At 41.4% G+C, this 25078-nt stretch overlaps 1 protein-coding gene across 5 annotated transcripts in view; it reads left to right on the top strand.

Moving 5' to 3' along the window:
* RBFOX2 (RNA binding fox-1 homolog 2) overlaps nt 1-25078 on the top strand; it is a 262780-nt gene that overhangs the window by 131343 nt on the left and 106359 nt on the right. For all 5 annotated transcript variants that reach the window (XM_075833520.1, XM_075833519.1, XM_075833517.1 and 2 more), the window contains 2 exons: nt 19588-19683; nt 21223-21361. In XM_075833520.1, coding sequence (XP_075689635.1) covers nt 19588-19683; nt 21223-21361 — 235 coding nt within the window. The remainder of the gene's footprint in view (nt 1-19587; nt 19684-21222; nt 21362-25078) is intronic.

Genomic DNA, 25078 nt, shown 5'->3' with positions numbered 1-25078 from the left:
ATCTAATGCCAAAAATACTGAGTATAGGCGTTGGAAAAACAGATCCAATGTCCCTGATAAAGTGTAATGCAAAAGGTAAAGATTGGTAAACCTTAAAATCAATATAACACTAAACAGGGGTAGTAAATCACACTACTCGACCATTTGCCATAGCGATACAAAATCCCCCAGCTTCATTAGAATGTCCTGTATGCACTGATACTATATCAATAAAATTATTTTTAAACGTTTATGTAGGCAGGAATTTATAGTTCCTATTTTATAGTCCCCTCAAATTCAATTCAGAACTGAATTAGTTGCTCATAAAGTAGGTTTTGGAAGTTTTATTGAAAATGTGAATAATTGCCTCTTAGGATATGTCTTTTTAATGACTCAAAAAATAAAAAGGATGTTAAAAAAAAAAATTATGCCATCATAAAGTAGGCATATGGTTAATGTTAATTATTGACTATTTTGTATTTTGTGTGGTATGACCGTTTTAAAAGCAGAGAAATTCAAGTGTTGCAAATTGCTAATTTTTAAAAAATTTCTGTCTGTTTTGGATTTTTTATTAAACAAACATTTCTAATAAGTCATATCGACCAAATTTTATCACAAACATAAAGTACAATGTATCACAAAAAAAAAGTCTCAATCACTTGAAGTAAAAGCATTCCAAAGTTATTACCACATAAAGTGACAGATTTGAAAAACTGGGCTGTTCCCTTAAGGAGTTCAATCCTGTTGGGTAACAGGTGTTTAACTATAAAAATGACTTATTGGATCATTGCTAAAATTTCAGTAGGCTTTTCCGGTTTATAAAACCACAATAATCAATGATAACCATACACCTTATAATGACCGTGTGAACTTCAAAGAACTTATGCAAAAATTGGAAAAACTTCTTAATCAGGAATTCCGCAGCTGGTGGAATTAGTATACTCAATACTTATGTAGACATAAATTATGCCCAGGGCGTCACGCATTAAAAAATAATTTCATCACAATATAGAATGACCAATAACGAATAGAACGGTCAGAGAATTAAATTCCACTATATAGGCTGATGAAGCTTATAATTATATATGCACAAAACAAGTTGAAAGACATTTGGAAACAAATAACAAACTAAAGAAATGTTGAAAAAAAAAATACAATGTGTAACTGTACCAGTATTTAAAAAAATAAATTAGTAAACTAGAAGAAATTCATATTAAAACTAAGAGATACAAATGCCAAAGGAACTCTGATGGCTATGCCATTGGACAAGTGTATTCTTTCAGAAATAGAAATACACAAAAACCTTTCCTGAAACACAAAACAAATTAGAAATATCATCATAATCGCCTACAATCTAAAAATCATGTCTGTTTCAGCTCTTCGGAATGTGAAACATCAGAAATATGAATGTGAAGGGGAGGGGGGGGGATATAAATGCCAGTAAAGAAAAAATGTTTTTCAAAAGATTGGCCAAACAATTGAGGATCGGCCGAGAGATTGCCAGTGGGCTCAAACTAGACAGCACATGAAGCAAAGACAAAAACTGAGATTGGGCGATACCAGGTGAACAGAGGTCGCTTAAAAACAAGATACCGACAAAGATAAGGAAGTAAACAGGAAAAAAAAAAATATCCCTCACTTTACAGAACATGCTGTCACCTTGTGCCATTCCATTTTTCCTACACGAGACAAAATTACAATATCCGGATTTTGGGGATCCACCTACTGAGGAATATGGAAATGTTCTGAGTTATCTTTATACATTCCATTAAGAAAACAATTGGAAGTCTTTAGCAAAGGGTTGAATAATTATGTACCTTCGAAACATTTTGATTTATTCTAGACCCTTCTAGATGTCAATAAATTCTCTCGACATTTAACAGTTAATAAACAAATCAAACCATTAACTTACACACAAGAACCTGGAGATGAATTAACAAATACAGTAGTCTGAACTTTAAGGAGCAGTGTACTCTTCTAAACTTATTGGAGCTACAAAGTGAAGAAATAGAGGCTTCCAGTTGCATACATACCATACAAATCAAACGCCCAAATTCTCAGTTTTATCCAATAAAATCTAGAACTGAGGCTTTAGATTGCTTTTTCAGGCAACTGTGGAAAGGGGTTTAAAAAAAAAAAATAACAGGAGGAAATAAAACAAAATAGCTATAACCGTAATTTGACACGTAATCAAAGGAAAGCGAAACCTGGGAAAGTAGTGATCTTGGATAAATCCATGTACAGGGAAATGGTTCATCCTATGACTTATAGAAAACGCCAAACTGATCCAATCTCTTTTTTCAGTGACATTATCAAGTTAATTCAAGAAGGCGTGAATCTGGGTATCCTAAAAGAAAAAAATCAAAACTTCATCCAAATATATTGGTATTTTGTGGATTACCCAAGATTCATAAAGAAGAATTCCCACCACCTTTCTGCCCAATTATATTGAGTATAGAATCCCTTAATGAAATAATATGTGAATGGCTAGACCACTAACTTCAACCTTTTAGTGATGTGTACACCTGGACATTTCAAGGACAGTAGGGAGAAATGGCTAACTTTTGATGATTTTTTTATTGGGAAGTTTCCGATGCCTAGATTACATGCGATGTTCGTGCATTATATCCATCCATCCATTCCCCACAATCTGGCCCTTACAGCACCAGCCCATCATTTTATATAGATATCAAAAATAAACTGAAGAGCTCTGTGAATGTATATTAGAAGTTACCAATTATCTTCTGACACAATTTTCTTTCTTTTGATAACCCTTTACTTGCAAGTACAGGGAGCCCAGATGGGCCCTTATGTGGCCTGGGGGGAAGAAAGATAAAAAATAAAATAATTCTCCCCAAAGCATTTTTAAAAATAACATACGTTACATAGATGATATCCTTATGGCCTGGGAGGCTGATGTATCATACGTACAATAGTTAATGAAATGCACTAACTGCAATGAACAGAACCTTTAGTTTCACTTCATCAGCTTTCTTGATTTACAGTTGGACAGTCCATGCCACCTCCAATTGTATTTAGAAAAAAACAAAACCGGCAACACTCTTTTGGATGCCATAGGTAGTCATCCAAAACATACCATAAAAGCAATAGCAGTTGGTAAACTTATTCGAACCAAAAGAGTTTTTCAATAATGCAAATTTTATCGCACAAGTGAGCGTTCTTCAACACCGGATAAAATATATGGGATTCCTAACAGGATGTTTGAGCAAGCAAAGGAAGATTCCACCAGAGAGGAATTAAGTGGTACCTATAGAAACTCAAATCCTCAACTACACCTTAAATATTATTCTACACTGAATATAGTAATCAATATGAATAGATAACAAAAATCATTAAAAAGAAAGTACCTACACAATAATACACCAGCAGAAATCCAAATTATAGGCTCCTTTTTTTTGTTTCGAACAAAAGGCGCTCACTGGGGCTATTTTGTCACCTAGTTTATTTTTAAAATTAAAAGTAAGTGGCTCCAAAAATTTCTTAAACGTGTGCTGACCAAAGGCTTTCAAATACATTGTAACAAATGTGAATACGATATGTGAATTTAGATGTTTTTTTGACATCTGGTGCATGCCACTGGGTAAACACACCTGAATACATATTTGGCAACTTCTGCCGACTTCAGCTATACCAAATGTGTGTGCATTTCATACACGCTGGGCGCAAGGCGGAGCTTACAATGAAGGGTGCGCAACCTGGCTTTTGGAGAGCAAATTTTAAAAAACTGGTTTGCTGACACCATGCGTCCATTACAGATGTTGTGAAGTGCTAAAACACTGAACACCCCAAAAATGTATCTTTTTAGGAAATGACACTCTCCAAGCTATTTGATTAGTAAAAGATTTTAGTTCTCTATTTTTTCCCAGCCAATTCATTGACTATAATGGAAAAAACAAAGTGGTATTTTTTTCCCAAATATGTGAATTTAGGGGATCTCTTCTGCCATCTGGTACATGCCACTGGGTAAACACACCTGAATACGTATTTGTCGACTTCAACAATACCAAATGTGTGTGCATTTCATTCACACTGGGTGTAAGGCGGAGCTTACAATGAATGGTGCGCAAACTGGCTTTTGGAGAGCAAATTTTCCAAAGCGATCTTTGTGTATGCGACCATCGCTGTTTAGCCGCAGCCGAAGACCCCCTGCACACGTCCATGCCCGTAATTCCGGCCGGTGATTGTCTGCGGCCGGCCGTGCCTGTAGTCGCATTTACGGACCATAAAATCGGGAGCACGGTCCGTGTTTGCAGCTCATCGGAACCCCAGCAATTAAATTGGCGGGGGTTCCGGTAGCTGCAATGGCAACCGGAGGCCTAATACTTGCCTCCCGTTCTGCCTAGCATGGAAGCCGGTCAGGACCCGCCTGGCAGCGGAGCCTGATCGGCTTCCGTAGCCGCCGGCAAGATGGCGCCGGCTCAGGAGCTGATCCAGCGTCATCAGCGTTGGAAGTCAGCTGTATGTTACATCTGACATCCACCTGTAACAGCAGGAACCGGAGCTAGCTCCGATCCCTGCCATTAACCCCTTCGATGCATCGATCGAAAGCTGTCACTGCATCTTAGCAGTTTCTAGCAGATCGCCAGCCCTGACAGGCAATCAGGACTGGCAACTGCTGCTATGGCAACAGGAGACACAATGGCCTCCTACTGTGCCATTACGGAAACTGATTAGGCCCCGCCGGGAGGCGAAGCCTAATCGGCTTGCTGTCCGTGAATAACTGACAGATCTAATACATTGCACTACGTAGGTAGTGGGACTTATTAGGTTTTCAAACTTATTTTTACACTTTTTCATATTTTTTTTCAAGTAATAAAATAAAACCCAGTCGCCCTGTTCCTTTATCAAGTCCTTTATTATTGAAAAAAAATAAACCATACGAATTTGGTATCGCTGCGACTGTAACGGCCTGAGCTATAAAAATATTACATTATTTATTGCACGCGGTGGACATCATAAAATAAAAACGTAAAATCTATACCAGAGTTTCTGTTTTTTGGTCACTTTGCCCTACAAATATTGGAATAAAAAGTGATCAAAAAGTCACACGTATCCAAAAATGGTATCTATAAAAACTAGCTAGTCGCAAAAAACAAGCCCTCATACAGCTCCGTCGACAGTTAAGTTATGGTTCTCAGAACTTGGGGACAGAAAAAATACATTCTTTTTACAAAAGTAATTTTATTGTGCAAAACGTTGTAAAACATAAAAAAGTGCCATAAATTAGGCATCGCCGGAATCTGACTGACCCGCAGAATAAAGATAACATGTAATTTATAATGCGTGGTGAACGCTGTATAAAAAAAACTAACAAAACTATGCCAGAATTGCATTTTTTTGGGTTACCTCGCCTCCCAAAAAATAGGATAAAAGGTGATAAAAAAGTCGCATGTACCCCAAAATCGTACCAATAATAACTACAGCTCGTCCCGCAAAAAAAAAAGCCATCATACCAATACGTCTATGAAAAAATAAAATTAGTTAAGGCTCCAATAAGTCAGGAAATAAAAAATATGCAGTTGTGCAGCCCGAGGGGAACATTTCTATTTCTTCTGTTTCAAGAGGCGATTTATAAAGGCCCTAAAATTAGGGAACCAGGAAGGGGAGGGCCCAAACATATCCGCTTTAAGCGACGGTGCCCGTATTATACCAGGACAACACTTTCCCAGCAAAATTCCCCAAACTGCAAAGGTGCGGATTGTGGACCAAAAGGTGGATAAGAAAGGACGCCATATATCAGTGCGCACCGGCCTGTGCAGAAAGGATTGTGTCACAGCGTAACACACATCTATAGATCATTTTATTGTTTTTTTTTACCCCATTATTATACCACCTGACTATGTTCCTGATATACTCTGCCCAGCTTACCCCTACATTATAAATGGAAACACCAGCAATACTCAAACAAAACTACTGCCAAGCAAAATCCCCCCTCCAAAAGCCATATGGTGCTCCCTCCCCTCTGAACCCTACAGCGTGCCCAAACAGCAGTTTACTTCCACATATATGGCATCGCCATACCCGGGAGAACCCTTTTAACAATTTTTGGGGTGTCTCCCCAGTGGAACAAGCTGGGCACGACATATTTGCCACTGAAATGGCATATCTGGGGAAAAATATGAAGTTTTAATTTGCACCATCCGAAGCGCATTCATTTATGGAAAAGACCTGTGCGGTGAAAATGCTCACTACACCCTTAATAAATGCCTTGAAGTGTGCAGTTTCCAAAATGGGGTCACTTTCCTGCGGTTTCTTTTTATTATTTCACGTCAGAGCCTCTGAAATTGTGAACCAATACTTTGTAAATCGCCAAATTAGGCCTCAATTTTACATGGTACGCTTTCACTCCTGAGCCTTGTCGAATGTCCAGGTAAAAGTTAGGGTCACATGCACGGTGTTTCTAAAACCGGGAAACACAGCATAATAATTAGAGCTGTCTTGTTATGGTGGCACAAGCTGGGCACCACATATTGGCATATCTATGGAAAATATGCCATTTTCACTCGGCAACATCGAGTGCACACTAATTTCTACAAAACCTGCAGGGTTAACATGGTCACTAAAACCCTAGGTGAATGCATTGAGGGGTGTAGTTTCCGAAATGTGGTCACTTCTGGGGGGTTTCCACTGTTTTGGTCCCACAGGCGCCCAGAAACAAATCCAGCAAAATCTGCACTCCAAATGGCGCTCCATCCCTTCTGAGCCCTGCCGTGTGCCCAAACAGAAGTTTGGCTACATATGGGGTTTTGCCGTACTCGTGAGAAATTGCTTTACAAATGTTGTTCTTTTTGTCCTTAATTTTAAATTTTCTCAAAAAATATTGAGCTAAAGCTACGTCTTATTGAAGAAAAAAGATTTTTATTTTCACTGCCCAATTCTAGAAAATTCTATGAAACACCTGTGGGGTCAAAATGCTCACTACACCCCTAGATGAATTCCTCAAGGGGTGTAGTTTTCTAAATGGAGTCCCTTTTTGGGCGTTTTCATTGTTTTGTCCCCTCAGGGGCTTTGCAAATACGACATGGCTCTTTCCCTTCTAAGCCCTGCCGTGTGTTCAAACAGCCATTTGTGACCACACGTGGGGTATAGTTTTACTCAGTAGAAATTGCTTTACAAATTTTACAGTGCTTTTTCTCCTTCAGTCCTTGTGGAAGTGAAAAAAAACTAGCTAAACCTACATTTTCTTTGAAAAGATTTTGATTTTCACGGCCTACTTCCAATAATTTCTGTAAAAAACCTGTGCGGTCAAAATGCTCACTATACCACTCACTATACCACTAGATAATTTCCTTGAGGTGTGTAGTTTCCCAAATGGGGACACTTTTGGGGGATTTCCACTGGTTTGGCCCCACAAGACGACTTCAAACCCAACATGGTGCCTAAAATATATTCTAATAAAAATAAGGCCATAAAAATCCACTAGGTGCTCCTTTGCTTGTGAGGCAGGCGTTTCAGTCCGTTAGTGCACTAGGGCCACATGTGGGATACTTCTAAAAACTGCAGAATCTGGGCAATAAATCTTGAGTTGCTTTTTTTTGGTAAAACTTTGTGTTACAAAAAAAAATTGATTAAAAATGAATTTCTGCAAAAAAAAAAAACAAATGTAGAAATTTCACCTTTCACTTTGCTTTAATTCCTGTGAAACGTCTAAAGGGGTAAAACTTTCTAAATGCTGTTTTGAATACTTTGAGGGGTGCAGTTTTTAAAATGGGGTGACTTATTGGGGGTTTCTAATATATAAGGCCCTCAAAGCCACTTCACAACTGACCTGGCCTTTGTATAAATAGCCTTTTGAAAATTTGAGAAATTGCTGCTAAAGTTCTAAGCCTTGTAACGCCCTAGAAAAATAAAAGGATGTTCAAAAAACGATGCCAAACTGAAGTAGACATATGGGGGATGTTAATTAGCAACAATTTTGTGTGGTGTAACTGCCTGTCTTACAAGCAGATACATTTAAATTGAGAAAAATAAAAAAAAAATCAATTTTCTGTTAACATTTTGGTGTTTTTCACAATTAAATACTGAACGTATCGAGCAAATTTTGCCAGTAACAAAGTCCAATGTGTTACGAGAAAACAATCTCAGAATCGCTTGGATAGGTGCAAGCATTCCGACGTTATTACCACATAAAGTGAAACATGTCAGATTTGGAAAATGAGGCTGTCAGGAAGGTCAAAAGTGGCTAAAGAGGGAAGGGGTTAACAAGGAGAGAGAAGAACCTGGACCGCACATCCACTTTGCTATGTATGAACATGAGGGGTTCTTAGTTTACATTTTGATCAAACTGTATAAGCCCACTTGCCACTTCACCGCGACCTCTTTAAAGTGGATCTCTACTCTATCAAGTGCAGTATCTCATGGCAACCAATGCCACTGCAACACACCTGTAGAGGGAGCAACCCAGAAGAATAGAAGCACCCTTGCTGCCAGTCTAAGCCGCCTTGGCTCTGGGCCACAACTCCCCCCCACTGACACACCACTACAGTAGCAAAGACCACAACCACAATACCACAAAAAAGTGGACATATGGAAAAAGCTCTCCTTTCCTTGTAGTCTCCATTGCCAAACTTAACCCCTTAGCGCACCTTGATGTGACTGTACGTCGAGGTGAGCAGTAAGTTCGCGCACCTTGACGTGCAGTTACGTCTGTGCTTTGACAGTTAACCGCCGCTGCGGTGTAGCACCGCACCTCGACGTACAGTCACGTCAAGGTGCGCTAAGGGGTTAAGTTTGGCAATGGAGACTACAAGGAAAGGAGAGCTTTTTCCATATGTCCACTTTTTTGTGGTATTGTGGTGGTGGTGGTCTTTGCTACTGCAGTGGTGTGTCAGTGGGGGGGGGGGGGGAATGTGGCCCAGAGCCAAGGCGGCTTAGACTGGCAGCAAGGGTGCTTCTATTCTTCTGGGTTGCACCCTCTACAGGTGTGTTGCAGCGGCATTGGTTGCCATGAGATACTGCACTTGATAGAGTAGGCACTACACCGCAGCGGCGGTTAACTGTGCAGGGTGTCTGCCCTGCATTCCCCGTTGCCGACCACCGGCCCATCGCCGCTGATTTCATCAGTTAACCCCTTAATTGCGGCGTTCGATTTTGAACACCACAATTAAGATGTTTAGCGCCGACCGGCAGCCCCCACGTGAAATCACGGGTGCTGGCGATGGTACCCATGGCAACCGGACAATGGCTTCCGGGCTTCCATGTACAGCCGGAGGGTGGTCGTCGTAGGCTTCCTGTCAGTGTGACTGTGACGTCACACTGACAGTTGGAATGCATTACACTACGTGTGTAGTGTAATGTATTCCAGCAGCGATCAGAGCTGCAAGTCTAAGTGTCCCCTAGTGGGACAAGTGAAAAAAGTAAAAAAAAAGAATAAAAATGTTTTAAAAAAAGTGTAAAAATCAAAGTTATAAGATATTTATAGGGGAAAAAAAAGCATTTCTTGTTTAGAAGTCTTTTATTATAGGAAAAAAATTAACATTTAAAAAAAGCACACATTTGGTATCACCGCGTAACGACCCCCAACTATAAAACTATAATATTATTTTTCCCGCACGGTGAACACCGCAAAAAAAATAAACGAAAAACAATGCCAGAATCACTATTTTTTGGTCACCACCCCTCCCAAAATATGCAATAAAAAGTGATCAAAAAGTCGCATGTATGCCAAAATAGTACCGATACAAACTACCACCCATCCCGCAAAAAACAAGCCCTTACACAGCTTTTTTTGACTGAAGAATAAAAAAGTTATGGCTCTCAGAATATAGTGACACAAAAAATAATTTATTTTCTAAATAAGTTATTTTATTGCGCAAATGCTGCAAAACATAAAAAAAGTATATACATATGGTATCTCCGTAATCGTACCGACCCGCAGAATAAAGTATAATGTTCATTTATAGCCCAGGGTAAACGCCGTCAAAAATAAATAAAAATCATTGTCAGAATTTATGGTTTTTGGTCACCTGGCTTGCCGAAAAATGGCATAAAAAGTGATCAACAGAATCGCATGTACCCCAAAATGGTACCAATGAAAATTACAGATTGTCCTGCAACAAATAAGCCCTCACGCAGCTCCGGTGGTGAAAAAATAAAAAAAGTTCCGGCTGCCAGATTATGGCGATGCAAAATGTGCAGAGCGTTCCAAAAGCGGATAGGATCGGGTGCAATTTAGAAGTGCGACACTGGCCACATATCTGTGGATTATTATTTATTTACCCCATTATTAGACCCTCTTATTATTCCCTGATGTACTCTGCCCAGCCTACATGTGCCCCCACATTATAAACTGAAATACCAGCAAAACGCCAGAGCTACCACCAAGAAAAATATGCGCTCCAAAAGCCAAATGGCGTTCCTCCCTTCGGAGCCCTACAGCGTGCCCAAACAGCCGTTTTATGTCCACCGATATGGCATCGCCATACCCGGTAGAACCCGGTTCATATTTTATGTGGTATTTGTGGCACAAACTGGGCACAACATATAGTGCACTAAAATGGCACATCAGTGGAAAATGTTAATTTTCACTCTGCACCATCCACTGCGCATTAAACCCTTCGCGCACCATGACTTAATAGCATGTCGTGGTGTGGGATATATGGAGCGTCTCACGCGCTGAGCCCGCGCCATACGCTGCGGGTGTCAACTTTGTATTACAGCTGACACCCGGGACTAACGGACAGAAACAGCGATCACGCTGTTACAGGAGCCTGTAAAAATCACAATATACTGCAATACATTAGTATTGCAGTGTATTCTACCAGTGATCTAATGATTGCTGGTTCAAGTCTCCTATGGGGACTAATAAATATGTAAAAACAAAAGTAAATAGTTATTATTAGTGGAAAAAATTTAATAAATATTTAAAGTCCAAAAATAAACCCTTTTCACATTTTTTCTCTAAAGTAATGTAAAAAAATACGCAAAATTGGTATCGCTGCGTCCGTAAAAGTCCAAGCTATTACAATATACCATTATTTAACTCATACGGTGAAGGCCGTGAAAAATAAAGAATTTTAAACTGCAAAATCTCAGTTTTTTGGTCACCTTAAGTCTAGCAAAAAGTGTAATGAAAAGTGCTCAAAAAGTCTTATGTACCAAAAAATGGTACCAATAAAAACTACAGCTCGTCCCGCAAAAAATAAGCCCTCACACCACTCTATTGACTGAAAAATAAAAAAGTTGTGGCTCTCGGAATGCGGGGAGGAAAAACGAAAAAGAAAAACATGGATCAGTTCGGAAAGGGTTAATTACTTTCGGATGATAAAACCTTTATGACCACATGTGGGGTATAGCCGTACTCGGGAGAAATTGCTTGTTGGGCGGCATTTTCTCCTTTATCCTTTGTGAAATTGAAAAAATGCAACATTTTAGTGGAAATAATGTTGATATTAATTTTCACAGCCTAATTCTAATAAATTCTGCAAAAGACGTGTGGGGCCTAAATGCTCACTATACCCCTAGATTGCTTAAGTGGTGTAGTTTCCCAAATGGGGTTACTTTTGGGGGGCTTCCACTGTTTCGGTCCCTCTGGGGCTTTGCAAATTCGACATGACACCCAAAAACTATTCCAGCTGAATTTGTGCTCCAAAAGCCAAATAGCGCTCCTTCCCTTCTTAGCCCCGGTGTGGGTCCAAACAGCAGTTTATTACCACATGTGGGGTATTTACGTAATCAGGAGAACTTGTTTTACAAATGTTGGGGTGCTTTTTCTCTTTTTTTCCTTGTAAAAATTAAAAATGTCTAAGTTCTTTCAGAAAAAAAGTTGATTTTTACCTTTACAGACTAATTCCAATGAATTCAGCAAAACAACTGTGGGGTCAAAATGCTAACTTTACCCCTAGAAAAATTCCTTGAGGGGTGTAGTTTCCAAAATGGGGTCACTATTGGGGGGTTTCCTCGGTTTTCATCCCTCCAGTGCATTGCAAACGCGACACGGCAATGGAGTTTTATGTTCAGGCATTCGAAATTAAGGCGCAGCTTTTATATTTTGTGGCATCCTTTTTATTAGAATATATTTTAGTCCGGTTTGAAGAGGTCTTGTGGCGCCAAAACTACACCCCTAAGGAATTCATCTAGGAGTATAGTGAGCATTTTGACCCCACAGGTTTTTTGCTACATTTAGTTGAATTAAGCTGTGAAAATCAATTTATTTATTTTTTATATTAAAACAGAAATTTTCAATTTTTCAACGAATAAAAGAAAAAAAACACCCCAAGATTTAAATGCAATTTTTCCCGAGTATGGCAATAGCCCATATGTGGTCTTAAACTGCTGTTTGGACACACGGCAGGACTTATAAAAAAAAAAAAAAAAGTGTGTCCCCACCCCATATATATAGATTTTTTTTCTCCATTAAATATCTTTATCTATCTAGTCCATAATAAAGATATTATGATAATCATCTATCTAACGAATTTCAGATTTGTTGTGTCCTATAAATAAAGGTTATTATAATAATATCTCCTATCTATCTTATTGATATACGGTAGTTTTAGACTGGGGCTACACGGCAATTTGGTCATGACATGTCGCACGGCCAATGATCGCTATGTTATGTAACCTACATGGCAAGTAATGACCATGAATATGGTCGCGGTTATTTTATTTGCGATGTAGGCTACTGGACAAAGCGATTTTTGCCCATGAGATCTGGGTCGTGGCCAAAATCATCATGTAGCCCCACCCTAAAACAATACTATATATCAATATATATGAGGTAGATAGATATATGAAGATATTATAACCATCTAAATTTCGATTTTATTTATTTTTTGTTATGCAAATAAAGATTTATTTATTCTCTCTACCTATCTCTTTATCTATATCTTTTATATCATATATATTGATGTATTGTACAGTTTTAGGCTGGGGCTACATGGCGACTTTGGCTGCATGCACAAAGATATCTATGAATTTGCTCTCCATAAGCCAGTTTGCGCACCATTGATTGTAAGCTCCAACTTGCGTCTATCGTGTAAAAAATGCGCAAACATTTAGTATAGCTGAAGTCTGCAGAAGTTGCCAAATATGTATTCAGGTGTGTTTACCCAGTGGCATGCACCAGATGTAAAAAAAACATAACCTAAAATTAAATTTCACATTTTTTTTTTTTTTCCTTTTTAAAAAAGTTAAATATATCACTTATTTATTTTTTACACAATATGGAAGACCGTGTTCAGAGAAAAACAAGACCAAATATATGTAGGTTGGAAGAGTAATAGAAGAACAATTTGCTTTAAAATTGGGACATGGCTAAAACCTATTTTCGGTGCGGATTGCGCGCTGAAAATTCATTACGAATTACAATCATGTGAATGGGGTTTACCTTTTTTTTTTTTTTTTTGAAGGAATAGCGTAGTAGACCATGCTACTGACAACACTATATGGACATAACTAAAAGCCATGACTAAGGACGCAGTTCGCGTCTGAAACGTGTAGGCACCGCCTATATTTTCAATTAGCCATTGTACTTTGGAAAACACCTATTGTCAATTTTAAACTATCTTTTCTTTTGGAATAAAACTTGGAAGAGGTTTTCGATTTTAACAGACACATTGGTCTCAGCGCTGGATCCATCCTTTATCCTTTTGTCAACACTATATGGACAGTAATGTCAGGAGCTTCCACAATGATGGAGTCCCCAGGCTGAGCTCTGCTCATGGACTTTGGCCCTGGGGAAGCTCATGACATCACTGTCCATATATGGACATAAGGAACAGTATCGGAGTCCCTGAGCAGAGCTCTAGTAGAATATCTGCCCTGTGAAAGCTACTCAGTCACTGGCAATTTATGGACCGTTTCCCCAGGGCTAATACCTGGGCAACGTATCCCACTGTATGCCATACAGTGGGATACGTTTTTGCCTGAATTTAATAAAATCGGTGCATAACGGTTATTAAATCCAGGGCATTAACCGGTCATATTCCTGACCCATGGTTTAGTTAACTGATTTTGGTACGGATGTCCATTAATGTAAACGCGCATAACGTAAAAAACGCGAGCGCACCACTTTTCGTTGCCCAGCCCTCAGTAATGGAATGTGGCCCAAACTCCTTGCCTGTATGGGGCACAAATTCCTGATTGAGGCCCTTGTTGTGCCGCTCGCCCCACGTACTGGGACCAGGCCGGTGTCCTCGCCATGAATAGAAGTCTGCATCAGGACGTCTTTTTTGCCCATAAACTTCATGAGCATGATCTGGCCACTGCACAATGCTCTGCATTCACCGGCACTCAATTTATCAGTTAAGTGGTTTTTGGAGGCCACGCTGGTTACAGCAAATTGTGCCACAGACTACTAGGGATGTCACAATACCAGAATTTGGACTTCGATACCGATACTTTGTGTAGTATTGCGATTTCGATACCAAAACGATACTTTGCCAACAGTAATAATTTAAAAAAGTTCATCCGTTTTCTGATGTGAGGCGCGAGGTGATGATGAATTTTGAATGTGCCTCACATTAATAGTAATTAACCCCATCATGTACCTTACATATTAACCCATTATGACTGAGAAACATGATGCGATTAATTACTATTAATGTAAGGCACATGGAGGTTAAATTCATCGCACCTCGTGCCCCATAATAAGTGATAGAAAGCAGTTTTTATTTAATTTTTTTACAGTGTACACATCCTAAATTATGCAAAAAAATAGTTGTGAAGGTTATTACGGCCGCGCCAATACCCAATATGTGTATATTTTAATGTTTATTGTAAAAAAGGAGTATGTGTATTTCTTTTTATTTAACATTACTTTGTTTTTACTTTATTTTGAAACTTTAATGTACTGGCATATATCTATATGCCAGTACATTAGCCTGTGTACTGATAGTACACACGCAGTTGTTAGGACATACCTAAGTATGCCCTAACAGGAAATATGGTAGGACAGCCCTGGGGTCCTTCAATGGACCCTGGGCTGTCTGCCCATATATGGTATGTCCCTCAATCGCGTCACAGGAATTCCCTGTGATTCGATCCAGGGACATCCCCCCTTCTCACTTTCCTCTTGAATGCTGCCGTCCGCTGTGATCGCAACATTCAGGGGAATAGCGGCGGAAATGAGGTTTCTCTGATCGCCGCCGCTATGGAGCGGGGCTGTGGCTGTGTAATACAGTCATTGCCCCGCTCCTGAGAGGGAGTGCTTGCGTGATCAGCCTGAGGTGATGCGGACGGCGCTGCACTATAATAAGCGGCTGCGCAGGCATGGAGGACAGAACACGGGGGTGTTTCGCAGTGTGGTCGCCATGTTCGGTCTTCAGTGCCGGCAATCATTAGTGCAGTGCCGGCCGCATCGCATCATCCTGAACGTGTGCACTTGTTGTCAGGACTCAGGAGCGCGGCAATGACTGTATCCCACAGCTAAGTATCGAAATACATGAAACAACGGTATTGAACCATTTGGGGATGCAGAATATCGAAACCGTATCAGTGGGTGTATCTGGAGTCATTCGCAGAGCGTATCTATTTTTATACCATATCAACTTTTTTTGGGTAAATATTGGTGAAAGTGCAGAGTCTCCCTTTGAAGTGGACTAGGGACTCGTCGATGCATATATTTTTCTCTGTGATCTATTCCACCTGGAGTTTTATGTTCAGAAAATGTATTGGCGGCCTTATTTTATTCAGTCAGTCAGGGTCATTGGGGGGTGACCACAGGGAGTTCTCACTATAATGCAAGCATTTTAAGTTGGCCTCAAAACGTTTCCTGGGCATTACAGCCCGGTACATTGGGTATGATAGAAGATGTCTGTAGTCCAATATGACCTAATTGTGGGTTTCTTTATACGGCCCATATTTTAACAAAAGCCCCCAGAATGTCAAGATCTCAAATGAATCAATAGGTTCCCATGTCAGGGTTCTGGCAAAATGGGAGTTGGAACGAGTGTCCAGAAACTGTGTTGCGTATAAGTAGATTTAATAGTTGTGCAAATCAATCCATTCAGAAGATCTTGTTCTTTTTTTTTTAAAATCCATTTCCCTCTAACCCATGGTGTCCACTTTTATACCTGAAGGAGCAAACATAATCAGGAATATCGGGTCTATAGATGGAGGGGTGCAGCCAGATGATGTGGGTTGCAGTGGGCTGACTCAACGCCACCCATTCTGCACCTTTTGAGGTGGTTCCTCAATATCACTGGAGGAAAATGACCGAAAAATGTGGAACTCCTTGTCACGGTCTGTGTCAGAGCAGACCATAGCATAAGCCTCCTTTGCGGAATATAGGTGCTAAAACATATTCACTGTTTTGTTTGGGGGGTTTTCAAAAAAATCCTGAACGATCACAAACTAACAAACCCACAAACTGTGTGTTTGAAAGAATAAATTTTTTTAAAAAAAACAAACGTTTAAAAAAAGGTAGGGTCACAGTGGGGCTGTGAGAGGGGTCTAGTTATCACAGTAGGGGATAACTATTTGTTTTTCTTCACTTAACTGGCTCTTCATGCAACTTTATTTCCTCAGATTTCTGTCACACACACACACACACACACAAGGGATCAGAGCTGGTGACCGGATCTAGCCAGTTTCTTTTTACTAAATAGTGTGATTGGTCTGTCAGAATTGACAGACCAATCAAAGTGATAGACAGCAAGGGACCTCTTTGATTGGTCCCTTGGCCGATGACCAAGATAGTCAACTGTTCATGACAGCTGCCATCACAGTTTTTTGTTCCTTTTTTTTTTGTCACTACAACACAATTTTAAACTGTCACTGCTAAAGTGCTGTGATTGGTCTGTAAGAATTGACAGAGCAATCACAGCGATCGCCGGCATGGGACCGCTCTGATTTGGTTTCCTGGCTGATGACAGAGATGGTCTGCTGTCCATGACAACTGCCATCACAGTTCTGTCACCACTCTGTCCATTGCAGTGACAGTATGACATCGCCGCAATACAACTTTGGAATGTGGGAATGCAGTACCGCTCCCAACGTACTATTGCAGGAGTGGCAAGACGTTCAACACACAGTACCCAGCAGAATTGAAGTATAAAAATGATTTATTGTATCATTGCTAGAATTTTATTATGCCTTTCCTGTTTATAAAACTCTAATTTATGATAACCATACACCTTAAACCTGGATGACGTAGGTATTGTCATGTAAGGCTGTGTACACATCTGCGTTGGGGTCCGTTCTGACGTTCCGTCTAAGGTTTCCGTCAGAATGGGACCCTGAGCAGAGACCAACTGACACCGACAGAAACCTCTGGTTTCCGTCGGTGTCAGTTTGTCTTCTCGGTGTCCTGTTCTGATGGAAACCTCAGACGGAACGTCAGAATGGGACCCCAACGAAGATGTGAACGAAGCCTAACTAGTATTGTAATTTGGATTAGGCCTCCTGCACACTTCCGACACGGTTTTCACGGCCGTTTGTGACGGGTCCGTTTTGTCGGCCGTGTGCACTCCGTGTTTCCGTGCGCCGAGCATGGTACTGTCCAGGGTGCTGAAAGAGTTAATGGGCTGCACTGATCGCCGGTAACTCTTTCATCCCCCTTGACAGTACCATGCTCGGCGCGCGGAAAATAAAATTTTAATGTAATAAATTTTTTTCATTTTAGACTTACTTTCCTCCTGTCCGGCCTCCAGCGATGACGTTTCATTTATGTCGCCACTGCAGCCAATCACAGACTGTAGTGGCGGTCACAAACGTCAGGATGACGTCAGAAGGCCGGCATCCAGAGATGACGCTTCATCCCACGTGACCGCCTCTGCAGCCAATCACAGGCTGCAGCGGCCTCTGCAGCCAATCACAGGCTGCTGCGTCATTCTGGAAGGTCGGACTGGAGGAAGAAGAGGGACTTGTCACCACGACAACGACCGGGTAAGTATGAACTGATTTTTTTTTTATTTTTAATCAGCAGCCTCTTTTCTCTATCAGTGATTGATAGAGACAAGTGGCTGCTGATTAGTGTAATATTTCTGTAATGTTTTACTGCCCGCCCGGCTGTTGCTAGGCAACGGCTCCGTCACACACGAATGTCACACGGATGCCTTCCGTGTGCCTTCAGTTTTCTTGACGGCCCCATTGACTTGCATGGGCCTCACGGTCACGGAATCCCGGACCAAAGTAGGACATGCTCTACTTTGGATCGGAATGGAGCAACGGACCGTCAAAAAAACTGAAGTGTGCATAGCCCCATTGAAATGAATGGGTTCAGGCTGCTATCGGTGACAAAAACGGATGGCACCCTGAAGGAGAAAACTGAAGTGGGCATGGGGCCTTAGTATGTGTTTTGTTTTTAAACCATGTAAGCCCTTATTCACACGACAGGGTTTCCCGGCCGGGTGACGGCCGTTCATAAAACGACTGTCACTCGGCTGCAGTAGGAACAATAGACCCCTAATGGGGCTATTCACACGACCGATTTTTTTGACGGGCCGGGAAAACCGGCCGTCAAAAAATGGGACATGCCTTATTTTCGGCTGTTCACCCGGCCGCCCTGCTCCCATAAAAGTCTATGGGGCCGGGTAATACATGGCCAACACCGGAATGTGTCCCGAGTGACTGCCGTGTCTACCGTCGCTCGCTCTCTCCTCACAGCGCAGAATGCATGTGAGGAGGAGGAGTTTATGCCATTAGAACGAATCGCTGTACGCTGGAGGTAAGTTTCTGGGGTTGCTGTATAGAGGAGTACTGTGTGGCAGGGCCCGGGTGTACAGCAGGTGGATGGGAGCACTGCGCTGGCTCCCTTCCCCTGCTTGTTTTAAAAGCGCCCTGGCCCGGCGACACCTCCCATGGCCCTTCTGTAGCGACGCCACTATAGCAGAGCAGGGAGGTATCTACCTGCTCTGCTATGTGCTAGCCCCACTTTAGCTCCCTGAAGGAGCGAAATCCCCACGCCAGGCGAAGCCAGTAACGTTCAGTATCCATAAATGGACACAGACGACTGGGGCTTTTCCTGAAGTGGAATCACCGGCCACATGGGGATTCCCCTTCAGGAGTTGCACCGGATGTCACTTTCCAGATATGCCCGGCCCGGAATGGATGCAAAACGGATGCAAACCGGCTGATTTTATTGGCCAACACTCTGACTCGGTCGGGTCATGTGAATAAGGCCTAATATGTTGCAATCATTGTTATGACTAAGGGCCCGGCTCAAAACGCATCAGCGTTGTTAGTACATTTGACACAAATTTTAAATTAGGAAATAAAATATTCAGTTTTATCATGAAGTGCTGGATTTTATTCTTTATCCAATAAAATTAAACACATCTGGTAGAGGCGTACACTAAAAGACCCATCAAATAAGTTGTGTATTACCCCCTCAAAAAAATATTAAAATAATAATAGTTAATGAGTTATAGGTATATCAAAGTGGTAGCATTGAAACCTCTCCTCCCACATAAAACAAGCCCTTATACGGCTACGTCTTAAGAAAAATAATTGATGGATCTTTGAACGTAACAAAACAATGCGTGGAGACCAGAATAGACCGTGTTCTTAAAGGGTTAAGGGAAAAAAATTAATACACAAATTATGCAACCTGAAAAGTGTTTTCAATGGTGTAGTTACTGTAATAATAATTAAAAAAAAAAAGTTGAAAGGGTTTTTCAAAAAGTCAAATTTTTTATTTTTTCCTAGCTGCACCTGGACTTCAAGCTGATGTCTCTTTGGCAACTGAGGCTGGTGTCTCCCTCCAAGGTCCTCGAGGGGTTAACACGTACATTCCATTGATCAGTAAGTATGGAGTGGAATGGGCCCTTGAAAACTTGCCAGAATTTCTCTGGGCACTTTATTCTTGCTATTGTAAAATGCCTTTACACTGGGATTGGAGAAGATGAAATGCGTCTGACTTTATCATAGACTATTTTGAACTTCAGTACAAATGTGTGACCCTCTTAGGCATGTTGGTTGGTGTAAGTAGTTACGGTGATCGGAATACACAAGCCACTTAGAGCCAACCAAACTCCTAGATTAATCCTGTAATGGCATATAGTGGATTCTTTTTAAAGAGCATCTATCATCTGAGGAGTGCTCCTGTGCCCTCACATACATTTTGTCATGTGGCATCTCTGCAAGGAGAATCTGTATATTTTAAAAGGCCTCTGGCTGTAAAACATTTACCCCTTTGCTACAGTGCTACCCCCTTCTCCGAGCCAACCATAAACAGCATCCCCTCCATGACTACAGGACAGGCCTCCCGTCAGCTACAGAACCAGACTCCCCCCTTCGCACTACTGCAGAGCCAACCTACAACAATGACCGCGTAATGTGGATTCCGCTTGCAGCATGTTTGGGCACATTGTTTTCTGCCTTGTCATGGACTTTCCCTGCCCTTTGTGCCATGTGCCAGCTGCAAGTATAGTCACAGCAACAGCACATCACACTGAAAAAGCTTACTGCCTTCTTATACAGTGATGACCACAAAGACCCCTTATTGCAGTGCCAGCCACATGCCTTCCTCTGTATACAGTGTAGTCACCGTGCCTACAGCCACAATTAAAGGGCACTCGTATGTGCCACAGGGGCAAATCATGTGATGCTCTTTTAGGTACTTTCACTGTTTCCCTAAGGGTGCAGTCACACGTGGCATATTTTCTTTCTATTTCCACAAAAATATGCTGGGAAAAACTGCAACGTATGCTTTTGTGAAGATATTCGGCAACTCGGAAAGATTTCTCTAGTTTGTGCGTTGCAAAATATTTTTACCATGGGCATACAATGTAAAGTTTTCCGCAGTGTATGTTTTAGGCTGTGGAATTACAAAGCAAGTATACCACGTGTGACCACCCTAAGAGTGGCAACTACAAAATGCAAGTCACAGCTGGCGAAAGCTTCCTGCCCCCATATAAAGTGATGACTATAAAGCTTCTAAATACAGTGCCAGTCAAATGTTTCACCCCATATAGAGTATAGTAACACGCACTCTGTGCACTGAACCATCATTTTTTGCAGATCATATGCCAGTTTTGACCGGGGGCTACACACAGACGTTTGGTAGTTTGACATCTTTAATATAGTCATTTTAAATGTGACCGTTACAGTCCATAGGAATACATGGAAGTGCTAGGAATAGCCATGAACACATTTTCTATTTTTTTTTTTTTTTTTTTTTTTTTTAAACTCCCTTCTGGCCATCCGAAACATGTTGTTATATTGTTTTTCTATGTACAATGAAAGTAAAAGTGACAAATTTGATATGCCAATGATGCTTTGGTTTTGTGTCTCATTTTTCTATGTTCCTCTTCCTCTATCCTCCTCCTTTTCTTTCTGCAGTTCCTGGTTTTCCCTACCCTACTGCTGCTGCAGCCACAACAGCAGCAGCCTTTAGAGGGGCACACTTAAGGGGACGTGGGAGGACTGTGTATGGGGCTGTGCGAGCAGTACCACCTACGGCCATCCCAACCTACCCTGGGTAAGTGGAAGGCTTAAATATCAGAGGGATATTTACAGAGGAAGAAAGGACCAAACCTTGTCAATAGACAGTAGATTAGCTGTCAGCCAAGCAGGAATATAAGTGGCTTCCAGACGCCTATTGGCAGTAATGCTGCCGGTGTCATTGATAGAGCAAATACAACATAATGCAAATACAATACATAGTGCTTATGAAGTTAACATTTATTCACACCTTATTTATAGTGCCTAAGACTGGCCATACATTTTAGATAGCTGTCGACAGCTATTCCTCCCAACTGCCCAATGCACGTGCATGCTCAGCTCGGCCAAGTGTGCATGTGTTCTCCGAGAAAGCCGTTGCAAGAACCTTCTGGCAGCTTCTTATCTAATAATTAACAAAAGGATCGGGCATGTTGAAATTCAACATGCCCGACCCTTCTTTCCCTTGAGCTCTGCCGTCGAGGGCAAGTTGGGAAGTCATCATACATATTGATGTATATGGCCACCTTAAGGCCGACTTCAGATGGCTATAATGCAGGGGCATTTTCACGTCCAAAGTACTGCCAGAGTACCAGGACCTTCTGGGGTTCTCTTGAACTGAAATTAGAGCGCCACAGATGTGTTAACAGAAAGTGAAGAGAGATAGCTGACAGATTAACTACATCTGATCTGGAAATGTTCTGTCTCTTTATTGGATGAATGGACCCAAGATTAGAGTGTATATCTAGATAGAGTGAGTCTGGGTTGTGGGAGCGGGGAGGAGCGGTTTATAAAGCTAGTCGGTAACTGCACCTCTGTGTTTGTGTGTGTGTGTGTGACCAGTCATAGCTGACACGCATGAAATGTGACCTCATACATAATAACTGGGTGAGCAAAGTTGAATGATATATGAATAACCATATGCATCGACCTTGCACAGCATCTTTATCAAAAAGAAATATAATAATGAAAAAGGATTAAAGTAATTTTAGAGCTTTTTTAGAAATGGTGAACTTTTTGCATGATTTTACACATTATAAATATTCTGTTGAGGTAATATGATCGCATTATTTTGCATCTCCTATAGGTGTACTGTAGGTTTTCACTGCTAACATTTGTTGTAAACTGGGTAACTTAGGGTCAGTTCACAGTTTTTTTTGGCGCTGATTTTGACGTGGAAACCGCGTTGGAATCGGTGCCTTAAAAACGGCCCAAATTGCCCCCCATTTATTTGAATGTAAAACAGAGGCGGTTTTTTTTTGTTTTTGTTTTTTACAGGGAAACATTTGACCGCTCATGGAAAAAAAAGCGACCTTTTTTTCCAGCGGTTTCCACCTCTGACCTACCATCAAAATCAATGGGAAAAAAAACCTGCGACTCTTGTTTCTGAGCGTTTTTTACCTGCGGCCCTCGCGTTAAATTCAACAGCCAAGGGCGAAAAACTCTGCAGCCACAAATATGCGGGAAAAGGAATTTTGAGTCAGATTTTTTCCTGCCTGCAAAAATCTGTGTGAACTACCCCTTAAAATATGACCTGCAAGAGTCCATATGTATTTTAGTATCTGCAAAGCAATTATTATTTTTTATTTTTTTAAAGTAGTCCTACCAGGACAACCCCATTTAGCATATGGAAATGGCACCCTCTTGCATCAATTACTTACCATTCTTTTCAGGGATGTTCTGTACTCTTTAGGCCCCATGCACGCAAACGTAAAAACGCCCGTAATTACGGCACATTTTTACGGGCCCATGGACTTCTATTCGCCACAGGTACCTCCCCGTATGCTTACGGGAAAGTGCCCGTGAAAAATATAGAACATGTCCTATTTCGGCACGGGCAGGCCCATAGAAGTCTATGGGGCTCCCGTAATTACGGGTGACTACGTGTGTGCACCCGTAATTACTGGAGCGTTGCTAGGCGACGTCAGTAAATAGTCACTGTCCAGGGTGCTGAAACAGTTAAACAATCGGTAGTAACTGTTTTAGCACCCTGGACAGTGACTTCCGATCACACTATAGATCAACCTGTAAAAAAAATAAATTAGAAGTTCATACTTACCCAGAACTCCCTGCTTCTTCCTCCAGTCTGGCCTCCCAGGATGGCATTTCAGCCCATGTGACCGCTGCAGCCAATCACAGGCTGCAGCGGTCACATGGACTGCCACGTCACCCAGGGAGGTCGGACTGGATGTCAAGAGAGGGATGCGTCACCAAGACAACAGCCGGGTAAGTATGAATTTCTTTTACTTCTGCGGAAAGGGCTATCCCTTCTCTCTATCCTGCACTGATAGAGAGAAGGGCTGCCAATTACTGCAGTGTAATTTTTCAGCGGAAACGTGCCCGTAAATACGGGTGGAATACGGGTGACACCAGACCCGTATTTACGGGCATGGGTCCGTAAATACTGATGCAATACGGGTCGAATACGTGTGACCAAGGACCCGGGAGGACAAAAATACGTTCGTGTGCATGAGGCCTTAGTGTTACTGTAAAAACAGTATTTCCTTTACACAATTGTCAATTTTCCACTCTACAGTGCACTACAAAGATGATGTTCTATACAGTACAAATGGTCCACTATTAAACCTAATGCACTACCTTACCTCAGATTTCATACAAAGGTATTCTTTAGGGGAGAATCTCCCACATACTGCATTTGATGTAGCATCATATGGCACCACAAGGAGTACCTGCAGCTCCATATTATGGAACTACAGGGTAATCCATGATCAACAGGCTTTAGCCGTTACGGGAGACAAGTTAGTGGTTTGAGAATGTGATAACCACCTTTCTCATTTGCGGACGTTTAGGCTGATCGTTGTCAGATGGATAATGTCCCCTGTTGCAATTATCTCCTCCAATCCTTATTGTTCTTTTATATAGGGAAACACTGATTGGTAGAAAGAATATCGCTTTTTTTTTAGTCTACTCCACCTACCCTTTGTCCCGCCCCTTATAGAGATGCATGAAGGTCAACAAGCCAAGGGTAAGACCCCATGCACACGACCGTAAAATCGCCCATAAATAAGGACTGTAATTACGATCCGTAATTACGAGCCCATTTATTTCTATGGCCGACTGAAACCTTCCCGTAGACACTTGCCAAAAAAATAGGACATGTCCTATTTTTGTATTTTTACAGACCGTTCTCCCATACTTTATAATGGGAGCACGGCCCGTAAAAAGGGACGACTGTCTGCGGCCATGCTCGTAATTATGGGCACGGTCGTGTGCATGGGGTAGAAGGCCCCATGCACACGACTGTATTGTCATTATCCGTAAATACGGATCCATGGTCATCCATATTTTATCCTTATATACTGAACGGTATCCGCAAATACGGTCCGTAATGCATCCGCATATACGGATCCGTAAAAAAAAAAGAGGGAGGCTGCGAATGATATCACCAACATGTTGCATAGCAATGCTTCTGTAAATACGGACGGTTTACGGATGCACATCCGTAGCTGTCCATATTTACGGAAGCGACCATAGGCTTCCATGGGAGAGTCCATGCCAAGAATAGGACCTCTTCACTTATCAGTGTCGTCCCCCCCCCCCCCCTCCAAACCGACTATCCGTTCACTGAAGGATCAGATTACATGTTAGAGGGGAAAACGGCTAAATAAAAAACGGAATACAAGTCATATAATGGCAGATTGTGTTATTCCTCAAGTACACACAGCAGCTTATTCTGAAAAGTCACCTAAAAGGTTAGGTATGCTTTAAAAAATAAAATAAAAATAAGCTTCATTTA

Source organism: Rhinoderma darwinii, chromosome 7 (genome assembly GCF_050947455.1).
Source record: "Rhinoderma darwinii isolate aRhiDar2 chromosome 7, aRhiDar2.hap1, whole genome shotgun sequence".
Classification (NCBI taxonomy): domain Eukaryota; kingdom Metazoa; phylum Chordata; class Amphibia; order Anura; family Rhinodermatidae; genus Rhinoderma; species Rhinoderma darwinii.
Note: the sequence above shows the minus strand (reverse complement) of the source record. Positions and strands in the feature narration are given on the sequence as shown.